This window comes from Condylura cristata, unplaced genomic scaffold (assembly GCF_000260355.1).
Source record: "Condylura cristata isolate star-nosed mole 26May11 unplaced genomic scaffold, ConCri1.0 scaffold00041, whole genome shotgun sequence".
NCBI lineage: Eukaryota > Metazoa > Chordata > Mammalia > Eulipotyphla > Talpidae > Condylura > Condylura cristata.
This window is the reverse complement of record NW_004567142.1, coordinates 214,878-241,840: the sequence shown is the minus strand read 5'-3', so window position 1 is coordinate 241,840 and position 26,963 is coordinate 214,878. Positions and strand designations below refer to the sequence as shown.

General features: G+C 57.6%; 1 protein-coding gene across 1 annotated transcript in view; it reads left to right on the top strand.

Moving 5' to 3' along the window:
• AKT2 (v-akt murine thymoma viral oncogene homolog 2) overlaps positions 1 to 26,963 on the top strand; it is a 38,675-nt gene continuing 11,712 nt past the window's right edge. Inside the window, exons 1-4 of the mRNA XM_004694120.2 lie at positions 1 to 160; positions 15,762 to 15,891; positions 22,546 to 22,674; positions 23,500 to 23,611. Of these exons, the coding sequence (XP_004694177.1) occupies positions 15,846 to 15,891; positions 22,546 to 22,674; positions 23,500 to 23,611 (287 nt within the window). The 5' untranslated portion in view covers positions 1 to 160; positions 15,762 to 15,845. The remainder of the gene's footprint in view (positions 161 to 15,761; positions 15,892 to 22,545; positions 22,675 to 23,499; positions 23,612 to 26,963) is intronic.

Sequence of the window (26,963 nt, the reverse complement as noted above, 5' to 3'; positions counted from 1 at the left end):
GGGCCGCGCCGCGCGAGCCGTTGGGCCTGGCTCTGAGAAGGCGTTGCCGCTGCCGCCGCCGTTGCCGCCGCCAGGAAACACAAGGAGCGGGAGCTAGCGCAGCGCGACGATGGGCCGAAGTAGAGCCCCGCCGGAGAGCTCGGGCGGCCGCCGGTGACAGGTGAGTGCGCCAGCGCGTGTCCCCGGGCTCCCCCCACCCGTGATGGTCGCGTCCGGACACCCCCACCACCCCACTCCACCGCCCGGGCCGAGCTGCTTTGGGCCGTACCACCGGCCCCCGGCGGGCGGGGACCGCGGTCCTCGAGTCCCCCCTTCCGGGACTGAGTCGGGTGGCTACGCGGGGGCGGGCGGACTGGCCCTGAGGGTCGGGGGGCGGAGGCGGCGGGCCGTACCACTGAAGCCACGGGGGGGGGCATACCGAAGGCGCGAGGGCCGAACCCCGAGGGCTGGGGCGCAGACCCCAGTGTGTGCGGGCTGGGACTGATGCAGTAGGGCGTGAGGGGAGAGCGTGGCCGCTGTGGGAGAGCCGAGCCGAGGAGGGGGCGCGCCGGCCCCAGCGGAGGGGGCTGGACCTATTCCGGGCGTGGGAGCCGGCCCGTAGTCTATTTGGAGAGCGGGGGGCTTCTGGGGCGGGGGGCTGTACCAAGTGTGGCCGGGTAGCGCCGTGTGGGTCATACCACTGAGGTGCGGGGGGGGGGCGGCCTCGGAACATAGAGCAGCGCTGTGTGGAGGAAGGCGGTGATGTTGTGATCTCGGGGGACGGGGCCGGCCCTAGTGGGTGTTGGGGGCGTATTTGGGGGAGGTCTCGAAGAGGAGGGGCTTCTGCCGCCTGTGTTCGGTGGGTGGGACTGGGGGTTAGCCCGCGGGTGGAGGGCTTGCTGGGTGGGGGATTGGATCACCTTTTCTCGAACTTCTTTCTTGGGGGGCGGAAGGGGGGACCCAGGGTGGTTACTCGAACTGCTGTCTACTTAGAACGCTTTCATTATTAAACTTAATCTCAAGGTGTGTGGAGCTCCTCTGCGGCACATTCTTTCCATGGGGAGGGTGGGGTGATGTCTTAGCCCTGGTTGAAGTTTTCTGAACTTAAGGCTTCATGTTAGGGAGGGGAGGAGGGTATTGAGCTGGATTCCAGGAGCTGTGTCCCTGGAATTCTTGTTAAGACTTGGGTGGAAGGAGTGTTTGGAGGGAGACCTCTCCCCGAGTGCAAGGTGGCTGGCACCCCTCCATCCTTGCGATTCTGAGGACCCGCTTCCTCTCATTTGGGGGGCCTCTTGAGCTTCGCAGGGGGTCTGAATCAGGACCTCTGAGGGGCTGCCTTTCAACTTGTCCACTCTTCTTTTTGCAAAAGTGTGGAGAGTTGCCTCCTGGTGGGGTTGAAGGGACCCGGCACCAACCAGCATGCCCAGGAGGCTGTCTGTCTCCCTGCTTAGCAGTCCAGCAGTCCAGCCATCCAGCGAGTTTATGCTCCCGCCAGTCCATAGCATTTGGCCCACCATTGAACAAGATGAGGCTAAGTGCTGTTTTCCCAGCTGTTCATCCCTGCATAGGTTAGGGGGACTTGGTTGGCGCGGCCCACACGCAGAGGAAGGCTGCTCTGAAGGACCTGGGGCCATCCGTCCCTTCATGGATCTGGTTTCTCACGGTGGTCACTCACTGGTTGTTTGGAGCAAACAGCCCAGGGGCAGGCGTCTGCCCCTGCTTCCCAGGCCAACTTGTGACCTTGGCTTGCCCTGTAACCTTTGCCCTGGGTCTGGGGTTTCCAGGGGGCTGACCATAGTCCCTAGTTGACCCAGGAAATATGGACTAGTGATGTGATCGAAGGGGCAGAGGATTGCTTCTGGTCCACAGCATTGGCTTCTAAGCTGACTTGTGTTCATGGACTGTGGTTCCTAGAGAGAGAGATACCTCTGAGTCTCTGTGAGTCTGTGGAAGTTCCCTCCACTCAGTCTTTTTTCCTTTGGTCTCCTCCTGACAGCTTTTGGAGGGTTCACCTAATGGGGTGAGCAGCAGCAGAACTAGAAACAGCAATCCTGAGGTTGATGACTGCCATCTATTTTTTTAAGACTTAATTATTTATGCATACAAGAACTGGAGTGCAGGCCAGAGATGGGGGAAGGGTGAGAGGATGCACCAGACAGAGTGGGGAACAGCAGGCAGAGAGCTGAGTGGAGCACCGGGGAAACAGGAGAGGTCTGCCTGCTTTAGTACTGCGCTTTAACCGTGTACCTCCACCTGATGACTGCCATCCATTGAGTGTTCTTTGTGCCACATGCTGTCATTTGATTTACGTGGTTAACTTGTTGAATGCTCACATCCTAGACTGTGGGTGCTGTTGTTATGATCTCTGTTTTAGACCACGGAACTGAGGCGCAGGGAGGCACATCACGTTTAGAGCTGAAGAGCTGGTGTTTATTGATCCTTCACCACATGCATGTGACAAGCACACCTGACCTCATTAAAATCTCAAAACAGCCAGGGGGTAGGCATGGTTGTGTCCTGTCAGAGATTCCTGCGAGGAAGGTGGAAGTGTACCCATTTTAGAGATGAAGAAACTGAGAATGCTTGCTGTGACTTGAAATGATCTGTCTCAGGTCTCACAACTGGAAGTGGTATTGCTGGGATGGAAACCCCTGGCCTGGTTTGGCCTCAGAGTGAACCTTTTGTTGACAAGTGACTGAACAGTGGCTTCACGGCCTGCAGGGTGGAGGTGGTGTTTGTCCATTTCACAGTCAGTCAGCCTCCGAGGAGGAGTTGCCTTGCCCTGGGTCTGGCGGGCCACAAGGGGCCGAACTGGGGTTCAAGCCCAGATCGCCTGCCCGTGCTGCCTCGTACTCTGCTCATCAGGTCCCCAACTGGAGTGGTCCTTTTGCATTTCCTTTCTCGCACCCCCTGAAGCCTGGGACTATCATGAGCCCCTAGAACTCACGCAGAACTCAGCTTGCTGGTGAGCTAGCTCCTCTTCAGTTTGAGTCAGGGCAGCTTTTTCCCCAGGGCAGAATGTATGCGGGAGGCAGGAGAAGACAGCCAGGGAGAGCCCTGTCCAGGCATGGCGTGGTGGCTTGCGTGCGGGTTCTGGCTGTGCTGAGCTTGGGCCCGGCGTTCGCCTCTGTGCAGTGAGCCCAGAGGGCGCCCACAGCGGGTTGCTGTGAGCATGAACTGAGTTAGTTTGTGAGTCAGTCCCCAGGGGAATGCCCTCTCCCGCACCCCTCCTTTGGTCCTCGAAAGTGTCCCTCTATCTGGCCCCCCAGCCTGGCTCAATCAGGATCCAAGAATCTGGTGTTCTGTGTTCTTTTCTTTTCTTTTTTTTTTTCCGATTGTCAGGTATATGTGATGTGAGTGCAGTGAGAAAGTAGAAGCTTGAACCTAAGCAAACTAATTTCAGTGGATTAAAAAAAATTTTTTTATAATAGTTTGTTTTTACATATTTCTGTGCATTTTCCCATCTCAGTTGCAGTCCCCTTGGGTTTCCCATCACCAAATCACCCTCAATGGATTTTTTTTTTTTAAAAATTCACTTATTTCTGCAATACAGAACTGGGGTGCAGGTCAGAGGTGCGGGAGATGAGAGGATTCACCAGAGACAGAGTGAGGAGCAGAACAGCTGTATCTAGTGAAATGCACTGCTGAGGGGAGCAGCAGGGAGACAGGAGGGGTCTGCCATGTCATGTCACACCCCTGGCCAGGGATTGAACTCTCCTTGCAATGGCTGTGACAGCTTCATAACGCTGCACCTTTACCCATTGCACCACCAGGGAGGGCCCGTGTTCTGGTTTCTAGCCTCTAAAAAGCTGCATCAGTGGCCTCCCTCTTGGCGCAGGGGTTAAAGTCTCAGTTCATCGACTATGGGCAGCCACTGCAGCACATGTTCGATCCCCATGTTGGATCCCCGGCCAGGGAGCTGACCCACTTGGTGCAGCAGACCGCTAATGTCTCTGCGCTGCTCCCCTCAGCAGTGTACTTAGTTGATCTGCCTGTTCTGCTCCCCGCTCTGTCTCTGGTGAATCCTCTCACCCCCTGTACCTGTGGCCCGTACCCAAGTTCTCATATACATTAATAAAAAAAAATCTTTAAAAATTGCATCAAAGTGATACAGAGCCAGGGTTCAAGCCTGCTCTGTGTGACCTTGAGCAGGTTCTCCACCCTTTGGAGTGCACTTCATCATCTACATCTTGGGATGATGATCATTCCTGCCTGATAGGTTGCTGTAGAGGCTAAGTGGGTAATCTGTGGACAATATTTCTGTGTTGTGGTGACAGTACTCTCACAGTAAGAAGAGGGTATTATTCTTCAGGGCCACTTAACAGTTGTAACTTTTACTATTCCTGCTAGGATCTTGAACGCCCTTCCCCGTTTTTAGAGCCATGTAGGTAATACCAGGAGGAGGGCGGGAACAACATTTGCATCACCACTTTTCCACCTGAGAAGCAGAAGTTCTAGAGGGTCAGCAGTGGGAGGGACTTACAATCACATCAAAGCTGACACTGAGGTGCTGCCCCGAGCCCCTTCTAGCTTCTGCCAGACTCACCTGAACTCTCTTTGCATAGGTGCTCTTATGGACTCACCCCTCTACCCCAAGGAGTGGCGGGTGGAAGGTGGGCACCAGCAGGAGTGCAGGTGGGGTGCACAGAGCCCTGTGGCATGATGGGAAGTACGGCTTTGACCCCGCAGGCACTGCAGAGCTGAGGGAAGGCCTTTGCTCGTCTTCCACCGTTCCTTGAGCACCTACTTTGTACCCGGTGTAGCTTCAGGTGCTGCGGATATAGCAGTGCATTGCTCCATAGAGGTGCTCAATGAGGGGCAGGTGAAGGGGCGGGGGCTGGCAATGAGTTAAAATCAGGTGCGACTTGGTGCCGTAGGCGAAGGCGTTTGTGCTGATCCCAGATCCACGAGGTGAGGAGAAGCATCAGCCGTGAGGCAGGAGGGGACCACCTTGCAGGAGTGAGGGTGGGCTGCACAGGTCTGCGTGGCCTGGCTGGGGAGCGAGGGAGGGGTGGGAGCGGAGTCAGGGACTGAGGGGCTAGGGGTCACGTCGAGCCTTGTGGCTTGCATGAGGAGTTGGCTCTATTGGGGGTTTTAGAAGGTGCCCCCTTGCCCGGAAAGAGGTTCCTGACTTCTGCCTGGGGCAGGGGGAGATTTTACAGGGCTGGTCAGGGAGTTTCACATGCCTCCCACTTCCCCCTGGCTAGAACCGTGGCCTTAGACGCAGGCCTGTGGTCTTCACACCGCTTTCCCCAGGGCCCACAGCTGTTCCCTTTAGTAAAGACAGATGGGAAGCGCCTTGGGGTGGTTTTCTGTCTCCCCAGCCCAAACAGCTGGGCTAATATCAAATAGTCAGACCAGCACAGTACCTGCTTGGAGAGCGTGCGCGGCCTGGCGGCACCGGCGCTCTGGAGGGAAGGCCAGCCTGTCGCTGCCTTCTCCACCAGAAGAGACTCCCGGCAGCCCACTTGCCTATCAGGTTGCGGCCGTTGTGCTGAAGACCAAGTGAAAGGGGCCCGGGGGAGTGTGGGCTGTTCTGTCTTAGCCGGGTGGGCAGGGGGCCCCTAGGAGGCGCGTAGGCAGCGTTGGGGTGCTGGGAAGGAGCCAGGAGACTGGCGGGAGGACTTGCGTGCCCACCTCACAGAGGTGAGGCCTGAGGCTGGGGAGCCTCAGCCTGGGCACTGGGCACTGAATTCGGGCGGGGAGCCCCAGAGCAAGCTGGGTGAGGACGGCTTCCCTGCTGCAGCCTCTCCCTGAGCCTCGCACCTGGCGTGTGTCCTAGCAGCGTGCGCAGGAGCCCAGCTGCGGCTTTTCCCCAGCCTGCTCTGGGGTGTCTTCCTGGAGGGAGTGGAACCCCTTCAGACTAAATCCCCTGGGGTTTCCAGGACGCTCTTGGGGTAGGGAATGAGTAGAGTGTCTTGTAATCAATCTCCGCCTCTTGGGGGCCTGGGGACAACCCTCTCTGGGCCTGTCTTCCACCCCCAGAGCTCTCGCAAAAGACTCAACCACCAGGCCCTGGGCTGCATGGTGGGGTGGTTCCGTGGCAGGCTCTCCGGACAACCAGCCAAGCAGTGAGAGGCCCAGCTGGGGGAGACAGCCTGGGAGCAGGACCAGGAGGGAGGGAACGGGCGTGGGAGGGGCCACTGGGTGGGAGCTCAGCCTGGCCCCCGGGTGGCAAGACCCGCAGCGGCCTGACTGCTGCGTGTGTGCAGCAGGGACAGCAAGCTGTGGCTGGCCAAGGGGAGACGACATGTCAGCGGTCCCTGCGGGAAGTTTCTCGAGCCTAGCCGTCCTGCCCAGGAAGCTCGTCTGCAGATGTTGTTTCTAAGGGTGAGGCCAGAAATCCAAGCCTTCTTGGTTTGCCACCTCATGGGCCTTTTCGAGTGGACTGGGGCCAGACCGGGGCGGCTTCCACACCGGCGCCCCTTCTCAGCCTGCTTTCAAGGCCTTTGTGGACTGGTGGGTCTCAGTGAGTGCTCAGGGCTTGGGGCGGTCAGCCTGGGTGTGAGCTTTGCTCTCGCCCCTCCCTCAGTTGCTGTAAAACCCTGGGAACCTCATTTCACCTCTGAGGTGCATTTGCTCAGCTGAAAATGGGAACGTCCCTGTGGAGTGGGGCTGTAGGGAGGATTAGGGTGCTAATGTGTTAGAAAGTGTGTGGCCTGGGGCCTCCTGAGATGGCACGAGGTGGATCTGAGCTGCTGCGGGGTGTTAGGATGGGCACCTGTGCGCGGAGAAGGGCTGTTGACGCAGCCACCTGGGCTTGTTGGCTGGCAGAGGGGGTTTGTGTATGGAGCCCCTGTCGTGGGCCCGTTAGCCCAAGTCACCCAACCCCCAGGCTCAGGTCAGGGAGATTAATCGCATCCTGTGCCGGGCCCCTGGCTGACCAGACACCAAGCCACGCTTGAAACTCAGAGGTGGAACTTGCTGTACCCAGTGAGGTGGGGACAGGTGTCGCCCCCATTAGTAGCTGGGCGAGCGAGGCTCAGACAGCTGCGTGGAAGCCACGTTCTGATTGGGTTCGTTAGCAGAGGGCCTCCGCCAGGCGCGGTGCCAGGCGCGGTGCCAGGCTTTGCGTGCCTGCGCGCAGCAGTCCTTGCCATAGCTCAGGAGTTTAGGGAATGCTCCTTCCCATTTTATACTGAGAATGAGGACCCAGGGAGGTGACAGACAGGACACTGCCTCCGCTCAGTTGCGACTGCGCTTTAAGACCGGCTCTGTGCCTCTGACGAGTGCCGCGGCCGCTCTTTCGGGGGCCGTGACTGTTGGCTCTGGTGACGTCTTTTTTGCTTTCTCTTCTCCCAGACAGAGCTGGCCCCAAATCTGGAAATGAGCACGCTCTGTTCATTGCCTGCTTGGAAGTTGGGGTGTGGGCCCTTTTGCCCCAACTGCCGTGGAGCCCCTTCCTTCTCCTGGGGCTGCAGTGGGAGGAGCTCCCCTCACCTCCGCCTTGGGGTCTGACTTGTGAGTGGCATCTGGAGCCACCCACTGGCTGTATGGTCATCTGCGCATTCCATTCTTGCTGCCAGCTAGCTTATGGAGTACCTGCAGTGTGTCGTGCATTATTCTGGCTGCCAGGGAGTGGGCCCAGTCTAGTGAAGCAGGCAGAGACGTTACCATCCCTCGAGATCCCTCCGCCTCAAGTGGTGAGGAAAGGAACAGCGATCTGGAGGGAGTGGCCTCAGGGAAGGCTCCTGAGGAGAGAGCATGAAAGCCTAAGGAGGAGGCCAGGCTGGGGCACCCCCAGGCTCAGGCCCTGAGGTGGGCGATGTCTTGCTATATGGCAATACTGCTGGGGGAACATGAAGGAACATGAAGACTCTGGTCTGACAGCCAGGCCTGGGGACCGAGGTGAGGAGCCAGGGTGCCAGCCCTAAAAGGGGACGGGTGGGGTGTGTGTGGGAAGGACCTGAGTGTGAGGAGTGTGTCGAGGAGCAGGCTACATTCAGCCTTGGAAATGGGGTCTCCCAGGGCCCTGCTTCTCAAACTGGTGCTCACAGACTGGGTGGGGAGGTGGTGGAAGCAGGTGTTGAACATGTGTTTTGGGATAGTGTCTTCTAGCTGTGAACTTTTTTTAGTTGTGTGTTTCCACTTAGATCATATTTTCAAAAAGCTAATACTGGCATGTCATGAATCATCTGGATGATTCCTCTTAACCAACCAGTGATGCTCTAACACGGCTGCCACTCACCATGGTCCTGACTGAGGCTCCGACTGGCCCTTGACATCAGAGTTTGCTTTGGGTAACTGCTGCCCATCTGCAAAACCCGTCTGATTGGGTCTCCACCGTGACCCTGGGTTGTCAGAAACAAAAATCTCCTCTTGAGATAACATAAGCATGTTTGGTCAAGTTGGTATTATGACCCCATGATACAGACAAGGACACTGAGTTCAGAGAAGCCACGCGTGCAGCCTGGAGGTGGTCAAGGCTTCCCTCAGCCAGGGCTCCAGGTATGGCTTGGGCCCCTGAGGCCTGTTAGCGGCTGGGGCGAGTAGGTCAGGGCTTCCTGAGTGGTGGTAGCCTAGAGCCTGTCTTTGGCATTCGCGAGTGCTCTGTGCACATGCATGGCTGTGCTTCCTCCTGCCACAGGACCCCCGCACGTCATTACTGGAGTCGCAGGGAGTTAGCCTCCAAGTGGCTTCTCAATTCTTAGTTAACTAAAAGCAGAAATTCACTTCTCCAGTTGCACCCGACCAGTCAGCATCTCCTGCGCCCTCCTTTCTGAGGTCTTGGGCATGGGAGGCCTCCTCTGCCTCAGTTTTCACATCTGAAGAATGAGTGTCAACCTCCCTGCCGGTTGGTGCCCAGGGGCCTAGGGGTGACATGGGAACCAGGTCCTTTCTCACAGCTCCTGGCTGGCGCAGGTAGTTTGTGGTGTTTCAGAGCGATGTGTGAGGGCGGGGGCGGCCTGGCGGAGTGTAGAGGGAGAAATCCTGGAGAAGGGAGGCGGTGCCCTCTCTTGGGAACACAGGCACAGCCTGCCTCCCTCCCATCCTTGCTGCCTGGTCCTGGGTGCTCCCGAATCCTTCCCGTCCTTGGTTCCTCACAAGAGAGGAGTCGGTCTTCAGGGCCCCGTGTACGCTGCGGAGGGGGCGTCAGGCCAGTGCGGGGGGCTTCCCCTGGAGGAGGGGTGATGTAGCCCCTGCCGCCCAGGGGCCGGGGAATTCAGATGCCGCCCCCACCCCCGCCAGTTCTCCAAATCGCTCCAAGTTGAAACCACAGCCCTTACGGTGACCTCCCAGGCCCTGCCCGTCAGACTCCCCGCCCCACCCCAGCCACATCTCCTGCCTGCCCTCCCTCCTCCTGGCTGTCTCACACAGGCCACTCCTGGGCCAGGGCGCTAGGTCTGGGTGCCCCCATCTCCCTCGGCTGCCTGTGTCCTTCAGGTGGTCATATGCACTTTGCACTTCAGTGAGCCCTCCTCCAGCCGCCCTTCACAGGGTCGGAAGCTCTCACGCGCCCCACACGCCCAGTCTTCCATGTGCTTTTCCTCCATTACATTGGTCAGAGTCTGGCTCCCCGTGACTCGCCCTCCCGAGCCCACGCCAGGCAGGGAGTTGTGTTTGGGCCCGGTGACAGAGCAGCGGGGACAGAGCAGCGGGGACGCAGCATGGGGCCAGGTTGGCGGAATGAGTGAATGCCTGAGTTTTTGTTGCACTTGGCAAAACTCCGAGCTCAAAAGTTGTCCTGAACTAACTAAAGCTCTGGGCCTGGCCTTGTGCTTGGTGGGGCTGAGCGGCAAGACTAGGGCAGACCCGAGTCCTGCCTTGTGGAACCGCTGGTCCACGTGCAGGTAGCCGTGTGCTGTAAGGTGAGCAGCGCAGGTGGTGGCCCGGGCGGGGCTCAGGCCGGCTTCCCTGAGGAAGTGATGGCTGGTAAGTGTGGCTGAGTACCGCATAGAGTGGGGGCTGCTTGTGCATAGTCCTGGGGTGAGAAAGAGCAGCGTCCTCAAGGGACTGAGAAAAGGGAGAAGTGGGATGTGTGCAGCAGACTGATGACGCTGGCGGACAGGCAGGGCTACCTCAGCTGGGCCTGCAGCTTCCACACAGGCCTTGGACCTGATCGTGAGTTGGGAGGACAGGCCGAGCTGTGACCCGAGGGCCCTCTGGCTGTGGAGAGGTGCTCTCGGTTGTCAGAGCGGGAGGCCAGCCGCCAGTCATTCGGTAGGGTGCTCTGCTTCTCTGCAGGGCAGGTGGGGTGGGGTGGAGGAAGGAAATCTGTCCCGCTGCTTATTCTTGTCCCAGTTTCTCCTGGAGCACACCCCCGTCTTCAGCCTGTTTCCAGCCCTACCTGCTCCAAGCAGGCAGATGGGGCGATTGGGGGGAGTGTGTGGTGTTTGTGAGAAAAACTATCTTTAATGCTGCTTCCTTACCAGGGAGGCGGAATAGGTAAAAATTCACAGTACAGAAATACACGCTGTAGGCAGCGACGTTCTCTGTCTCTGCCCACCAGAGGAGACAATAATACCTGATCTGTGTTGAGAGGTCGCTGTGTTGGGCTCTGTTGGAAGGACTTTTGTGGATTAACACCTAACAGCAGTGGTGGTCTGTCCTAAGGTCATCGCTGATATCAGATGAGGAAACTGAGGCCTGGAAAGGCAGAGTGACTTGTCCAGGTCACACAGTAGGTGGCTGAGCTGCACCAGAACCTGTCATTTAGGGGCCAGGGCTACCTCGACTCTTGAACCTATTCTGTGCCTCCTTCGGCTCTTTGGCACGAGCCTTCTGTGGCACAGTGCTGGTAGGTACTTGTGTGCCCTCCAGTCCACAGTTCCACTGCTGATCAGGTGACTGCTTGCCTGAGAGGAAGGCAGGATGGTCTCAGTAGTGTTAGCACGTGAAAGTGTCAGCATGCTAGCACCGCGGCGATGTGGTGCGTGTTCCAGAAAAGCACTCAGTTCAGCCGTCCTCGTGCGGGGAGCACACTGAGTGCCGTGGCCAGCGCCCCGGGCCGTTGTCCCGGGCGGGAGGGCCCTGCCGTGTCCTGTCGGGTGGCCGTCCCGTGGGCGGCGTGTTGTGTTGGGCTCTTGCGTGCTTGAGCCTGCGATGGACTCATCGCTGTCATCCCATGACAGATGGCGAGACTGGGGGTTTGGGGAGGCTGTAAAGTTGGGGAGCAGGGACCAGACCCCAGCTCTGCCTTAGGCCCAGGTGCTGTGTGGTGGTGAAGTCAGGCCGCCCGGGGCCCCAGCCTGGCCTCCTGCTTCTGACCGGGCGATAGGGGCAAGTCCTTGCCTCTGTGCCTCAGTTTCTCCATTAAAACGGAAACCTCGTGGGGTTGCTGTGAAGGCTGACTTCACATGTCCAAGTGCTTAGGTGTGCCAGGCATGTGATCAGTGCCGCATGGGCCTTCTCTCCATCATCAGATTGACCACTACTGTTGGAATCCAATATAAGCCTAGGCTACAGGGCTGGAAATTTGCTGCCACTTCCTCTTGGGCTGTGCCAATAGGGGAGCCCCCAGTGCGGCTCTTGTACAGGTGGGTACCCACAGGGTTTCCCTTGCCCATGACCACTTGGCCAAAAACCAGCAGAGCCGTGGGTAGAGATGTGTCTCTAGACCCCAGGTTCCTCCTTGATGACCCGACCTTCTTGCAGGGAGAATCGAGGCAGGCCTGCCTTGGGAGGGGGGTATCCTGGGGGCCAGGAAGCCAAATTTTAGCTCCCCGGTATCCTCTGGACTCCCAAACCCAGATTCTTCTCTACAGTCGCTTCTTTTGATGTAGAATACAGAAACAGCCCAGCTCCATTTACCCAGTACAGTGTAGCAAACACCTGTAAAGCGAAGCCTGAGTCCATTCAGGGGAACCTGGGCAGCGCCCAGGAAACCCCTCCCACCCGTAGCCACTCTCCTGACTTTGGATGTTGGTTTCTTTGCCTTTCTGCACAGTTTGCAAGCGAGAAAGACACCCCTAAACAAATAGCGGCTTGTGGCCTGCTCTGAGTTGCTGGGGCGCAGACTGTGTTACTGTGTCTGCCGCGCCCTCGCCCTTCCCTGCGCGCTGACCCTACCGCTGAGTAGGCTCCTGCCCTGTCGCTTGTCCATTCCCCTGTGGGTGGACACCTGGTCTGTTTTCAGGTCTGGGAACGTTCTAGTTCCTGGTTTTGTTTTTTTTTTGTAAATAAGTGTGTGTCTTTCTGTTGGAGTTACAGCATTGCTGGGTCCTGGGGTAGGTCTGATTGAGTTTCAGTTCTCATTGCCAAATCTTTTGCCTAAATAGTTGCGCTGTTTTATATTCCTTTATAGCCTGTCAGCCCTTGGCATTGGCCCTTTTTAAAACGGTAGCTGTCCCGGCAGGTGGCTTTAGCTTGCAGCGCCCTGTAGCTGATGAGCTCGCCTGTGTTCCTTGGGTGCGTGGGTGTCTCCTCCGAGGAGGCCTTGCTCTTTTCGCCTCGCCTCCCAGATGGCTCAGTTCTAGCCAGTAGCTGCCGCTCCCACCTGGGCCCTCACGGGACACAGGCCTGGTCACCCGAGGAAGCAACAAACAAGGATGCCCCCTCCCCAGGCATTCCCTACCCGGGGTGTCCTGCCTGCAAGCAGGCAGCCAGGGCAGGCCCCTGCGTGCTGACACTTGGCTTCCAGGGGTAGGTCTTTGTCCTCCGCCTGGGCGTCCTCCATCGGCAGCTCCCAACCAACAGGCCATCCTCTTGGCGGCGCGCCTGGAGTTTCATCACCGTGGGACTGCGTCACAAACACCTCGGCTGAGGCGCCACCCTCAGTGGGAGGACGGGCAGGCTCCAGGCGGACGCAGGGGATCTTCCAGGTCCTCCCCCTGCCCTTGCCCAAGCTGCTGCTGGCTGCTTCTGCTTAGTCGCTGAAATGAGAATGTCAAAAGTGACTCTGGTGTGCTGAGCAGCAGCCCGGGCCTCTGCCACTCCTCAGGACACCCCAGGTAAAGGGCTTCCCCTCCTGAGCCGCTCCGCCCCCGCGTGGTCCTCAGGGGCGACCGAGGCGCTGGCCCTGCTCAGACCGCCCAGGTGGCGGTCACTCTCGGACCTGCTGCTCCGGCCTCCCCATCACACCTGCTGCCTCCGCTTCCCTCTGTCTGGCCACGTGTTCGCGCTTCCTGGCGGCCGCGCCAGAGCCGAGCCCTGTGCACACAGTGGGCGCTTGAATGCTGCTGCCAGCCTGTGCTGCAGGAGCAGGAGGCTCTGAGAGGTGAAGCTGCTGGGCTGGGAGGGGAGGGAGGGTGGGCGGGCCCGCCTAGCCCCTAGCCCCTGGCCCCTGCCTAGCCCCTGGCCCCTGGCCCCGGTCCTTCCCTTCCGCGGCGCTCCCTCCTTTGGACTCTATGAGTTTTGCGTCTAGCTCGGAACTGTCGTGACCTGAGCTGGCCCCAGCAAAAATGCGCACTGGCCCCCTGTCAGAGAATTCCCTCCCCATCATAGCCCACCAGACCTGTGCTCCACTGCCCGCTTCTTCCCTGGCCCTAACCCTGGAGCCTCGCTGGCTCCCTCCGCTTCGGGGTTCTGCAGGGCTGTTCCCCTGCCTGAGAGCCTCCTCCAGCGCCTCACGCTCACGCTCTGCTCGCACATCTCTGACACCGCGCGGCTAACACGGCACCCTGTTGCCTGCTGGCCTCCCCCAGCCTTGCTGCTTTCTCTTCTCTGCACCCCGCCCCCCCGGCACCCGAGTGTCTCTGCCTTGCCTGCCCTCCCCACCGGAGTGGGACCCTCGTGAGGCAAGGAGCTGGCCTCAGACGTGCTTGGCCTCTGGCACCCAGGACAGTGCAGACTCTGCTCTGCCTAGGACCCACTCAGAGACTGACGTTCTCTGGAGAAGCCTGTGCTGTGTCTGGTCCTGTCTGGGGCTCTGTTGGGGAGACTTCAGCAGACACGCGTATGCTGTGCTTGCTCCACTGAGTTGGCATTTGTAGCTGTGGGAGGAGCACCCCAGTGCAGCCTCTGAGGCCAGGAGGGCTTCCTGGAGGAGGGTGTCTAGGCGAGACCTTAAGAGGAGAAGTACAGGGGTGAAGGTCGGAGGGAAGGACCTACGGCCAGAAACCTGGCAGAGTGGGGTGGGAGGAGGAGCTGGAGAAGTAGCAGCACCAGGCCTAATCTTGGCCGCGGCGTTTAGCTCTTGGTGGAGTTTTTCTTTCCTCTGCCTCTCCGCTCATGCGGGGCCTCTTTGGGGGTGGGAGGAATGCTGAGCTGTATGCTGAGCGCATGGGGGCCCATGGAAGATTTTGAACAGGGATGCCCAGGTTGGACTTAGTGGCCCGAGGGCTTGAGAGCAGGGGCAGGGAGCCGAGGGAGAAGGTCAGGTGGGAGGGACGGGGCTGTGGGAGAGGCCTTCCAGAAGCCAGGCGCAGGGCTGGGGGGAGGGCCGGAGGTGTGAGAGTGAAGGTCGGGAGAGGTCAGGTCCTGCAGACCTTGAATCTCAAATTGAGGAGCTTGTGTTTTCCCCGATGGCAGTGGGGAGCCACGGGCCTGCTCTTGGGTTCCCGTTAGCTGCTGAATGGGGGCAGCTTGGAGAGACGGAGTCCTGGGAGGAGGTGGGACAGGACCCGTGTGGGAGAGGACTGTGTTGGGCCAGAACCACACCATAAGGAAGCTGGAGGAGTGGCAGCCACGTGAGATGGCATAAGACTGGTGAGGTTTGTGGGTAGAAGGGTAGAAGGTCGTGGTCCTGGGCGTGAGCCCTTGGGGGTCATGCCTACTGGGGAGGGAACCCCGATTGCTGACCCTGAATCTGCCTCTCCAGCTCGGGAGTCCAGAACGTGATTTCTCACTTGCTGTTACTTCCCCACCACTGTCCATCTTGTCTTTCCTCCCACTTCCTCCCACTTACCTCCCTTCCCTCTGCCCGGCCTGGGCAACCTGCCACTGTCACATGCCAGGCAGTAGTGTGTCCGGCCTACCAGCTCCCCTGGGGCACGAGAGAAAGCTGATGCCCACAGTGTCCCTAGAGCCAGCTGCCACTTCGCTGGGGGCCACCGTAGCTCCTGACCTGCTGTCCGCAAATAACCCCAGACCAGGAAAGGCATAAGGCCTTGGGCTCCATGGCCCTGCCCAGCCCCGTGGCTCCAGGTAGGGCCCAGCTGGCGACCGCCTCCTGTCCTTTTCCCCTCTGGCTGGGAACCCGATCCGGAGCAGTGGCCTCGGCGTCTGTCAGTCTGTCAACTGCTGGTCCCCAGGGATGGAAACGGAGATCTTGGGGAGGGACCAGGGCCTTGGTAGAGCCCCCACGACTGACTACGAGGACGTAGGCAAGCGCATACACAGTAGGCTGCCTCCTGTTCACAGCTTGGGTGTCTGAGGCCCCTCTTTGCTCTGTCACCTAGTGGGGGCAAGGAGGGAGTGGAGGAGCCAGCGACATGGAGTGGCTAGCCCAGGGCAGTGAGGGCACCTAGTTTGCACCAGGTCAGAGCCCCCGCGTTGGCCAGAGAGCGTGCGTGTGTGTTGGGCGGCAGGCGGCTGCTGGTGTCTTTGAGCGCGTCAGGTGCGCAGGGCTGTCTGATTTCCCCAGCTTATCTCAGTGGTGGGGTTGGGAGTGACGTGGGGCGGAGCCACAGCCCCGTGCTCCCAGCCCTGTTGGGACTGCAGGGGGTAGAGGGGCGTCTCTTCAGCAGCGGTATCCTAAAAGGCCAGGGAGCTCTGCTCCCCCGGAGTAGGGCGCTCAGGGTGCCTGTCCCTCCCGATGGGGGTCTTGGGGACCGCAGTGGATCTGAGGGCAGTGTCCCCCACCCTGGTGGGCACCGCACTCTGCAGAAGAGCAGCGCAGCCGGAGAGGCTTGGCGCCTGGGGCTGAGCCCTCCCACCCTGACCAGCCTACTCTTGTCTTGCAGGCTGTGCTCTGTCCACTGCGCTTCCTGCATGTCCGGCTGCCCTGAGCTGTCCAGAACTAGGTGACAGTGTGTCACGCTGCCACCATGAACGAAGTGTCTGTCATCAAGGAAGGCTGGCTCCACAAGCGCGGTAAGAGACACTTCTGCCACCCGCTGGACTGCGTGTCACCCCTCCACTGGGCTCCCTCCTGGCTGCTGGGCCCTGGGGGCAGGGGGCAGGGTCTCTGCAGTCTGGGGGTTGAACTCCCAGCTGCACCTGCCTACCCAGGCCAGTCGCTCCTTCCAGTCTCATTTCAGGGTGCCTTTAGTGACAGTTTGTGGATCCACACTTCTGCGTCTGCCTGGGGCCCAGCCTCTCCAAACTGGGCTGGACGCGGGCCGGCCTTGGCTCTGCATTGTGCGTTAGTGCTCCGTCGCGTCTGCGTGGAGAAACTGGGGCTCAGAGGGGCCATATTCTGCATTCATTCTTTCAGAAAGAACTCCCCGGGCATGTATGGTGCGCTGGGCCATCCCAGGTTGAGGACGCAGGCACCCTCGTGGGGTCTCCGCTCCCACGGGGGCTGAGGTCCACAGACTGACATTAGGTATATCTGCCACTGTGGAAAGGAGGAACTCTGGAGCAATAGAGGCCCAGGAGGGATGGCATGGTCAGGAAAGCGGTTCTAAGGTGGTGCGGGCCTGGGCTGCACACGCAGCTGGGCAAGGTGTCCCCCAGAATAGGCTGCCGGCGAGGCCACGGGGATGTGCGCACATGGGGCTGGAGCGGATGAGTGAGGGCCGGGGAGAGGGGGGCAGAGGTGACGTCAGCCCGTGCGGGTCCTGCAGGCCACAGGAAGGGCCTGGGCTTTAACTCCGGCGCTTGGAAGCCCAGACTGTTGTGAGCCAGGGCATGACCTGGTGGCGTGTACAGGTGGGGAGCCGGGACCCCAGGAAATGAAGTCACTCACAGAGAAGGGATTAGGACGCTGGACGCGCAGGCCCTTGGCTGTCTGTCCCCAGACAGCTTTGCTGCCCTGTGCTGGGGGTGGCTGGGACGTAGCCGTTGTGCATAGTGTGTCCAGCGCTAAGGATGAAGAGGGAGATCATCCTGGCGTCTGTGACCTTGCTGAGGGAGGGAGGTGCCAGGCCTGTGGGAGCTGCTCCCTGCTCATGGCCATTTGCCCAGCACACACGGACTGAGCAGCTGTGCCCAGGTGCCGTCCTCGGCCCTGAGGACCTGGTAGTGTGCTTGATGGTGACAGTTGGTACCTTGCATTTGGAGGGAAGCGCAGCATCCCCTAGGTGGGCAAGCGTCTTGGGTGGGTAAGTCCCTGGGTAAAGCTCGCGTACCTGGAGAGGGAGAGGTGAGGGGCAGGAGCGTTCTCATTAACAGGCTGGGCCAGGAGGCCCCCCCCCAACTCCCCGGGAAAGGAATAAAGATGGGACGGAGGTTGCCATGAAGGCTGGAGGGTGTGTGAGGGGCCAGGGAAGCCCCGCACCCTGCCCTGTCCTAGCCTGCCCATGCAGAGAGGGGAGGGGGACAGAAGTAGCTCCCCAGGGCCAGGCCGCCCCCATTAGACCGAGCAGGAGAGAACGTTTCCATCCCTTCCAGACAGGGATGGCTTTGCAGACGCTCACACGGGGCTTAGAGTTCGGGGCTATTGGTGGAACTTTATGGACCTTGCCAGATGTGTAAACCTGGCACTGCCACTTGCTCTTGGTGTGACTTTGGACAAGCTCTGCCACCTCTGAGACTTGTCTTCACATCTGTCCAATGGGTTAGCAGCTTAACTCTCTGACATTGCCAGCCCCTGGGGAGGGGGCATTGATCTGGCTGTCCACTGAAGTCATCCCAGTACTTAGAAAATGATGGCACGCAGTAGGGGCTCCATGACTGATTTTTTAAGATTTATTTATTTATGCATACAAGAACTGGGGTACAGGCCAGAGATGTGGGGTGAGAAGATTTACCAGAGACCAAGTGGGGAGCAGAACAGGTAGATAGACGAAGTACACTGCTGAGGGGAGCAGCGGGGAGACAGGAGAGATCTGCTGAGCCCTGTGTGTCAGCTCCGGGGTGGGGATCGAACTCATGCCACAGTGGCTGTGGACCGCTTCATAGTGCTGAGATGTAACCCCTTGCACCTTTCTAGGGAGGCCCTAGAAACTGATTCTTGAAGAAATGATTGGGATTGCTTGTGTGCATGCTGTGAGTGTTAGGGCCTGGAAAACTCTTGTGGGTAGGACTCTGGCCCTGGTTTGGGACTGCTGATGGCATTAATTAGGTCTCAGCTTCTCTTAGGTCACCACTGTCTCCATTAGTGTCCCCAGGCCAGATGAGCTGCTGGCATGGCCTAGCTGGGTCACACCTGCCAGGGACTTGCACCATAGGTACGTATGTGTCACTTCCAGCCCTCGTGGGCCCTGATATCCTGCGCAGTGACTGGCCCGGATGGAAAGGCAAGGCAGGCCTGGCTGGCTGTGACTGCCTCAGTTTCCTGCCCTGCCCCGCCCCAGCCACTGCTGGTGTTCAGGATGGCAGCGGCCCCAGTTTCCTGAGCATCCTCTCTGTCCTAGGCCTGGCTCTGCCATGGACAAAGCCACTTGTGTTTGACTTCCATAGCGGCTCCGTGAGGTGGGCACCGCACAGGCCAGGAGGGAAGCCCATCTGTCCGAGGTTTCCGTGAGGTGGCGGCAGTCTGAGGGCTGGCTCTCGCCCTGGGCCTCTGCTCCTGAGGCCTGGCCTGCTGGCTGCCTCTGCCTGGGCGAGGTCTGCTCCAGGTGTAGGCAGCGCCACCAGGCCCCTGGCTGCCACGTCAGACGCACACAGCTGGTGGCCAGGGCCACGGACGCTGGACACCGCACCCCCAGCTCCCAGCCCTAGCTCCCCAGTTAATAGCAAGCCATGGAACTTTCTATGTCTCCTCATCTGTAAAATGGGGCTGTTGGTAAGGATATTTGTCCTTTCTTTCTGGGGTTCTTTTAAAAGTTTTCTTAGCTTGTTACCGATGTATGAAACACCACAGGTAAGTATCTGGACCACACACTCAGTTCACACCAGTTCCCAGACCAAAATACAGCATGAGATAGCCCCTCTTGCCACTCTTTCATTCCAGCCATCCACTGTCCAAACTGGAGTTGGATGGGGAGTTGGAGTGGCAGGCTTTGTTTTTCTTTCTACAATTGAGGTGAAATTAGCCAACACAAAACTAACCATTTTAAGGTGTACAGTTCAGCAGCCTTTAGAACCCTCAGCACTGTGTAACAGCTACCTTTGTCTAGTTCCAGATCATTTTCATCATCCTGAAAGAAAACCCCATTCTCATTAGGCCGTCAGTGCCCATTCCTCCCTCTGCCCAGACCCTGGCAACAACCAATTTTTCTTCTGTCTGTATGGATGTGCTCATTCTGGACATTTCATAGGAATGAATCACACAGTGCACGGCCTTTGTGTCTGCCTATTGCACTTAGCATCATGTTCTTGAGATGTGTTTGCTGTAGCATGTATTAGTGCTTCATTCCTCGCCATGGCCACCCAGTACCCCATCATATGGCCCTCCTGCGCGCTCTTTGCGGGCTCACCTGTTGATGGACATTTCAGTTACTTCGACCTCTGGGCCGTAGTGAAGGATGCTGCCAGGAACATTCGTGTAGCAGCACTGACCTTTTCAAGGAAGTGCCAGGCTTTTCTGTGGTGGCTTTCTCCATTTTATATTCATACCAGCAGGCACAAGGGTTTCCGTTTCACCATGTCCTCACCAGTACTGACTCAGTCTCTCTCTTTCATTCCAGCCATCCCAGTGGGTGTCAGGTGATGTCCCATTGTGGTCGATGTGCATTTTCCTAGTGACAGTACTGAGCACCTTTTCATGGGCTTATTGACCATTGGTACATCTTCAGAGAAATGTTTATTCAAGTTCTTTTCCCATTTTTAAAATTGGCTTTTTAGAGACCTGATTTGCAAATATTTTCATCTGTCCTCTAGACTGTGCTTCTTTGACAATGTTCTCAGTAAAGGTTTTAATTTTGGTGAGTCTGCTTTATTTTGTGTTGTGTTTTTATTTTTGGTAAACAGCTAAGAATCTCTTGCCAAATCCAAGGTTGTGAAGATTTACCCTTGTGTTTTCTTTTAAGAATTTTATCTATTATAGTTCAGTAGAACCATTTTGAGTTGTTTTTATGTGGTGTGAGGCAGGAGTCTGGTTCTCTTGTGTCACGTGAACCTCTAGTCCTAGCATCATGTGGTGAAGAGACCAGTTCTTTTCCCATTGAGGGATCTAGGTCATTCTGGTTGAAAATCAATTGATGATGTCGGGTTGATTTTTTTGACTGATTCTCAGTCTGTATGTCTGCCCTTGTACTATATTGATTTGACTCCTCTAACTTTGTAGTACGATTTGAAAATAAGAGTATGATGAGTCTTTTCATTTTGTTCTTTTTCAGTATTGCTTTGGCTGTTTGGAGTCCCTTGCCATATTGGGTCTCCGATAAAGACCATTGGGGCTTTGATGGGAGTGTGTTAAATCTAAATTGTTTTGGGTAGTGTTTCCATCTTAACAATAATTCAGTTTTGTAATCCACAAGTGTGGAATACATTTATTTAGGTCTTTCAGTAATGTGTTGGAGTTTCTAGTGTATAAATCTCCCATTTCCTCATGCTGCTGTAAAGGGAAGTGTTTTCTCGGTTTTCTCTTTGGATTGTTCATTGCTGGTGTATTCAGAGCCAAATGACTGACATGTGTTGATCTCTTTTGTATGTTGAACTCACTAAATTTGTTCGTTTTAACAATTATTTTGTGGATTCTTTGTGATTTCCTATATATAAAGGACCATGCTGTTGGAGTAAAGACTGGTATACTTACATGCCTTTGCAAGTAGGGTGTCTTTTATCTCTCCCTCTCTGGCTAGAGGTTCCAGTTGTAATAGCAGTGGTGAAAGCACAAGTCTTATTTGTGGCCTTGGGGGGGTGTTCGGTGTTTTGAATATGTTAGCTGTGGGTTTTCCACAGATACCCTTTATCATGTGGAGAAAATTGCCTTCTATTCTAGCTTGTTGAATATTTTTGTCATGAAAGGGTGTTGGGTTTTGTCTAATTTTTTAAAAAAAGATTTAATTATGCATAGGAGAGCTGGGAGTAGGCCAGAAGTGTGGGGGGTGAGAGGATTCTCCAGAGACAGAGTGGGAAGCAGAACAGGTGGAGCGACTGAAAGACACTGCTGAGGGGAGCAGCGGAGAGAAAGGGGAGAGGTCTGCCGCGCCCGCGCCCTGCCCTGCGGGTCAGCCCCCTGGCTGGGGATGGAACTGATGCAGTGCTAATGGCTCTGACACTTAACCCCTAGGTCACCAGGAAGCCCCCTGTTTTTTTAAAATTGCATCAAGATGATCATGGGATTTTTTTTTTTCTTCTATTAACATAGCATATCATCTTGACTGATCTTCATATGTTGCTCATGCTCATATTTCTGGGATAAAACCACTTAGTCGTTGTATATAATCCTTACAGTTTGTTCATGACTCTGGGGTTTTGTTGGTTTCTGAACTTGCAGTACATAGAATCACTTAGTGCATACATTTGAAGGAATTTAATAAGTTAAACCTATGAGCTGGCACAGAGAACCACCCGCATTTCAGCAGCTAGTGGACATCCCCAAGGCGGCGAAGACCCAGAAGTGAAGCAGCTGGCAGCCACTTAGCGAATACTGCTCAGGGCACTGCCCTGCCTTCTGCCTCCCTGGCTTCCGGGCGAGCCGAGGGCCCGGTGGGTGCCCCTGCTTGCGCAGTGGGCTGCAGTGCAGAGCCTTTGTGACGCGCCGTGGCCTGCTGGGCCCTCTGCGGTGCTTTCCGTGTGCCATGTGATGGCAGCGTGGTTAGCAGCTTGAGATCCGGCACGCCGCACAGCTCGGCCCTGTAAAGTTCCTTTGGCCTTTAGTGTGCAGAAACGGGCGTCACCATGCTCGGCTTCAGGCACGTACTGCGCGCGACCAGCACTCCGGGCGCTCCCCCTCCCGCCCTCAGCAACCACTTACCTCTAAGTTTGCCTGTCTGGGCCCTTCCCATAAGTGGGGTCACACAGTGGTGGCCTTTGTGACGAGCTCTTGCCTGTGGCCCCTGGGTCCAGCACTGGCCTTTCTTTTTTTGGCTGCTGTATTGCATTGTGAGAATGGGTCACATTCTGTTTATCCATTTGTAGTAGGTTTTTGTGTTGTATCTACTTACTATTTAGAATAGTCTAGCTGAGACATTTCTGTACAAGTTTTGGGGTGCATATAAGTTTCACCATCCTGTTTTCATCCTTGGCAGCAACCTAATGAGCAGTTCCATGTGTGTACACTCAGGGTGCTTGGGTGCTCCTGTTCAGAACAAATGGAAGGAGTCAAGGGGCCCTCGGAGGCCCCGCAGCAGTCACAGCCCACCTGGCAGTGTTTTGACAGCTAATCCACCTGCACAGCTGCGCTGGTGAAGACCAGCCCGTGGGATTTGGCCTCACAGGGCCTCAGGCATGTGTATCTGGAAGCCTGGGCCTCCCCTGGGGCTGGCCATGTGCCGGCAGGGATGGCTCGCGGCTGCTGGCCACATGCTGAGGCAGCCTGGGCCCTGTGGCAGGCGCCTTCCTGTCAGGCATGACCTCTGGATCAGTCGGCCCAGCCCAGTGCCCAGCCTGCAGCAGCGGGGGCCGCCCCAAGGGCTCTGCGAGAGGCGCGCTCCTGCCCTCTCCCCCGTCCATCCTCCTGCTGAGCTTCCCGTGGGGCTCTGTTACTGGGCTAGGCTAGCCCTTGCCCTGAGCTTTCTCCTCTGCTCCGCGCAGGTGAATACATCAAGACCTGGAGACCTCGGTACTTCCTGCTGAAAAGTGACGGCTCCTTCATCGGCTACAAGGAGCGGCCCGAGGCCCCCGATCAGACCTTACCCCCCCTCAACAACTTCTCTGTCGCAGGTGCGTCTCGGGGTCGGGGGCCACTTTCAGGTGCCAGAAGAACCACTGCTAGGTCCTAGGTGCCTGGCCTGGCCAGGACTGTGACTTTGTCCTCGTTGCCTCCCTTATGTACTGGTGACCCCGACAATGCTCTTCCCAGGCCTCGCTTCTCACCTGAACGCTGAACCTTCCCTGAAGCTTCCTCCGTTTCCTCTAGAGGGTATCCTCTTAGCCCCTGGTACCAATCACACCCAGACTATCTTTCACCCCCTGCATGGCAGCCAGAGGGGTCTGTCTAAATATGTTCAGTGCCTGCCCTGCCTAAAGCCTGCTATGGCTCCCACCACCCCCAGGCTGAGTCCAGATGCCTCATCCTGACCTGGCTCCAGCCTGTCTCACTTCTCCCCTCTGTGTGGCAAAGGGAGTAGAGCACTTGCCATCCCCCAAGGCTGTGGGCTCCCCACCTCTGGGCTTTTCTACAGGTGTCTCCTGACTGTCCACACCCTCTTCCCCCTTCAGGCAGGCCTCAGTGAAGAGATGCTCCTCCCACTGGGGAGCACTCCCTGCCGTCTCCCCACCCCTCACCCCCAAGGCTAGGTTAGTCACCTCCTTAGAGCTTCCCCCATCACAGTCCCGAGGGAGCCTTCACTAGCTAGTAGGCCCCCCTTCCACACAGGCACTGGACTTTGAGCCCTGCGGGGTCACAAGGCCAGGGCTGTGCCAGTCACTCAGGTTGCCTAAAGCCGCCTGTCACAGGGCTGGCAATAGGAGGTGACTTGGGGGAAGTGAGCAGTGGCCGACAGGCTGTCCCCTCACCCTCTGACTCCTTCCTCCCTCTGCCTGCAGAGTGCCAGCTGATGAAGACGGAGAGGCCGCGGCCCAATACCTTTGTCATACGCTGCCTGCAGTGGACCACGGTCATTGAGAGGACTTTCCACGTAGACTCTCCTGATGAGAGGTGAGTTGGGCCTCTGTGTGGCTGCCCTTTGAGAGTGGTCAGGCCCAGCGTGAGAAGGGGTGCAGATGGAAAGATTGGGCCCACATTTTGGAATTTCCTGTCCCAGCCCTCTGGGAGCTGGGATTGGGAAGCATTTTTAGTCTGTGGGTCCCACTCTGTCTGAGACTGGAGGTCATGCTGGAGTGGGGTGAAGCATGTTAACTACACAGCGCTCCGGACCTGGCCTCAGGCCTGTGGGCCTGAGGAGACGCATGGAGGGCTCAGGAGATGCGTTTTTAATAAGCATCTCCACTGACTTGGAGGCAGGTGGCCCAGAGATTCAGTTCACAATGAAGACCTATTGCTAATGAGAGGCTGGTACAGACTGACGGGGCGGAAATCCTGTGTGGAGGCAATGAATCCGGGGGGCCGCCCTCCCTGCCCCTCCCCTAGCCCCAGTGGGCGCCGTTCTTGTGTCCTCGGGCGCTGATCTCCCATGGCCGTGGTGGTTCAGGAGCGCGTTCTACTCCTCCTTTTTTCTTTCTTACACAAAAGGGAGCATGGTACAGACTGTTCAGAACCTGCCTTTTTTCTTCAGGCGTCTTGGGGAGTTCTGCTTTAATGTGTAGAAGCGGCTGCTGGCAAGAGGGATTTTAAACAGCTGCAGCACTCTGGCCCCGGCTCCCTTAGCAGCTTGGTGAGGGGACGGCTTGTTTCCCGCCTCGGACTTCGCACAGGCAGCCAGGCCCGCGGGCTGGTCCCGCTGACACCACACAGGCCAGTGTGCGCAGCGAGTTCGCTGGGTCGCAGGAAATACGTGTTGGAGATTTGGGGTGTCTCAGAGCACCCAGCAGCCTTGTGTTTTCAGATGTTTGGATTCGCCTTTCGGCTGAGTGGGAAACGGCTCCTCGGGGCAGTTTCGACGGGCACTGTGCTCTTGTGGGCTGGGGCACGTTCCCCACGCCAGGCACCGCGTGGTTTCCCTTTCTGAACGGCCTGTCCGTATCCTTTGTCTGTTTTAATTGGGTCATTGATCTTTTTCTTGTCTCTAGAAGTTTTGTGTATTAGGCTCTAGCAGTGAGTGACAAAACTCTTTTCCCCTTCACGCCTCACCTTGAGAAGCATTTCAGTGCTTGTCCGTTGTCAGCCTACTCTCTGGAGACCCCTAGAGCGGTGCCTTCCGAGAGAACCCTGCCGTCCAGAAGCATCCTCTGGCGCCAGTGCCCAGGAGGGTGGTCATCACACGCCTCTTGAACATTTGAAAGGTGGTTGTGCCGCCGAAGGCTGGACGTTCTAAATGGTGGCGTGTTTCCCAGATGTCACGTGCGGGGCGCCTCCCGCTGCACCCCCCAGAGCGCGCACACACGGTCCCGGGGCTGGTGGCAGTCTGAGCGGTAGTGCCCAACCAGGCCTTCCCAGGGCGAACGTGTGCGCGCCCCGCGCAGGGGCATAGCACCCCTCCAGCGGTGAGAGGGCAACCGGGGGCCGAAGGACGGGTGTCGGCAAAAACCCCTGGAGACCGTAGGTGTGTACAGGACCTGGGGCCGGACTGAGTTTTGAAAAATGAGGAATTGGGCAGGGAGACAGGAGGAGGCGGCGCCAGAAAAAGGGCCCTGTACAGACCAAGGCCCTGAGGCGAACAGGTTGTCATCTCGGGTCTGTGTCACCAGAGTCAAGGACCAGGGGTCGTGGAGGAGGGGAGCGCGGGCACGACGGAGCAGACCGGCCCGGGCTGGACTCCTGATGGGGAGCCTCTGGGGTCAGCGGGCACTGTTGCGGGGCCTCAGGGGAGCAATGGAGAGGCGGCCCTAGAGGCCTGGCAGTGGAGCGGTGGGGGCTGGGCGGCGCCACTGTGGCTTCCAGTTAGTGAGACTCCTTGTCCTTCACGGGGGGAAATCCCTTTGCTAGGGCTGGGGGGCTGGAAAACCCTACCTGCCTCCTCTCCTCAGCACCTGCCACTGGAGGAGTCTGCTCTGAGACCAGAGCCCAGGTCCTGACCTCTCTCTGGGGAGCTGGGAACCCAGAAACTCCACAAAAGGGAGGCCGGTCTGCTCATGGCTATCCTGCAATGGCCTGAGCCCAGGAGAGGTCGGGAGGGCGTGGAGGGCAGCCTGGTGGCACTGGCGAAGGGTGCTGCCTAGATGCTGCAGGGGCCTGGCCCTGGCGCCTTCCTCCCTGCTCCTGGGGCAGCTCCAGGGACTTGCCCAGCCCCTGCCGCTTGTTTCAAACATCAGAGAAGGTGAACGAATACTCTGCGTGTGCACTGGGGTCCCGGCCCCTTGCTGTGCCGGCTCATGCGTCCTCCTCACCTGGCTGTATTTTATGCTGACGTGTGAACTCCTGTTCTACTTGTGCACTCTCGTCATTAAAGCTCACTGGGAACCTAAGAGGGTGTTTCCCTGTGGATTGAGGTGTCGTCCACACACCTGAGATGGCCGCTTCTCACAGGGCTCTGCTGGCACCTGCTCCGCATCCAGCCGCTGCTGGAGTTTCACCTCTTCTCTCTTAGTGCTGCTTCCCAGGCCGGGCTCACGCAGGCACACTGCCTCTGGGCTGTGGTAACGCGATTGGCCCGTGTCTACTTGTCCCTTAGGTATGGCTTTTCCCTGATGGGCCAGGCTAGTTGTCTTGGAGAATGTCCCGCGCCCCGGGGGGTGCCACACATTACCTTTTGTGCTGTTTATCTTTTTCCTCTGTGCCTTTATTTCGGGTAAGCTGGAAATTAAGCTCCAGCAAACTACCACCAGCTTCCTGTTCTTGTGTGTAAAGTTTCCTGGGAACGTGACCACGCCCATTTGCTTACCCATTGCCGCTGGCTGCCTTTGCCCACTGAGCCATGCGGTCTGCAAAGGCTCGAACACTTTCTCTGCCCTTTTCAGGGGGGGGTTTGCAGACCGCCGGTCTTGGCAGATACGGTTAAAAGTCCATCATGTTAGTGCGCTCTATTTAACGTCAGTCTTACGTAACTTCTCTGTTTAGAACGCGGAGTGACTTTCAGCCCCACTTGGAGTGAGCCCCAAACCCTGAGTCGTGTCCCGCAGAGTCCTGCGTGCTCTGGCCTCCCTGGCAGAATCGCTTCCCACTTGAGCCCCAGTGATCTTCAGCGTGTCCGGCATACTTCCTGCCTCAGGACCTTTGCACTTGCTGTTTCCTTGGCTTAGAGCCCCTTTGTTCAGCTGTCATATGGTTCCTGCCTTAACTCCGAGTGGCCTTTGTCCAGATGCCAACGCTCTCAGAGGGCAGGGCTAACCTCACCTCTGCCATCTCCTTGTGGCACCCTAACCAGTGCTAGCCCTGTATTTCTGTTACTCTGACCCTGTGTTCTCTTTCTTCCCTGTAACTGTTACTGAGCATGACATTTTTGATTTTATTT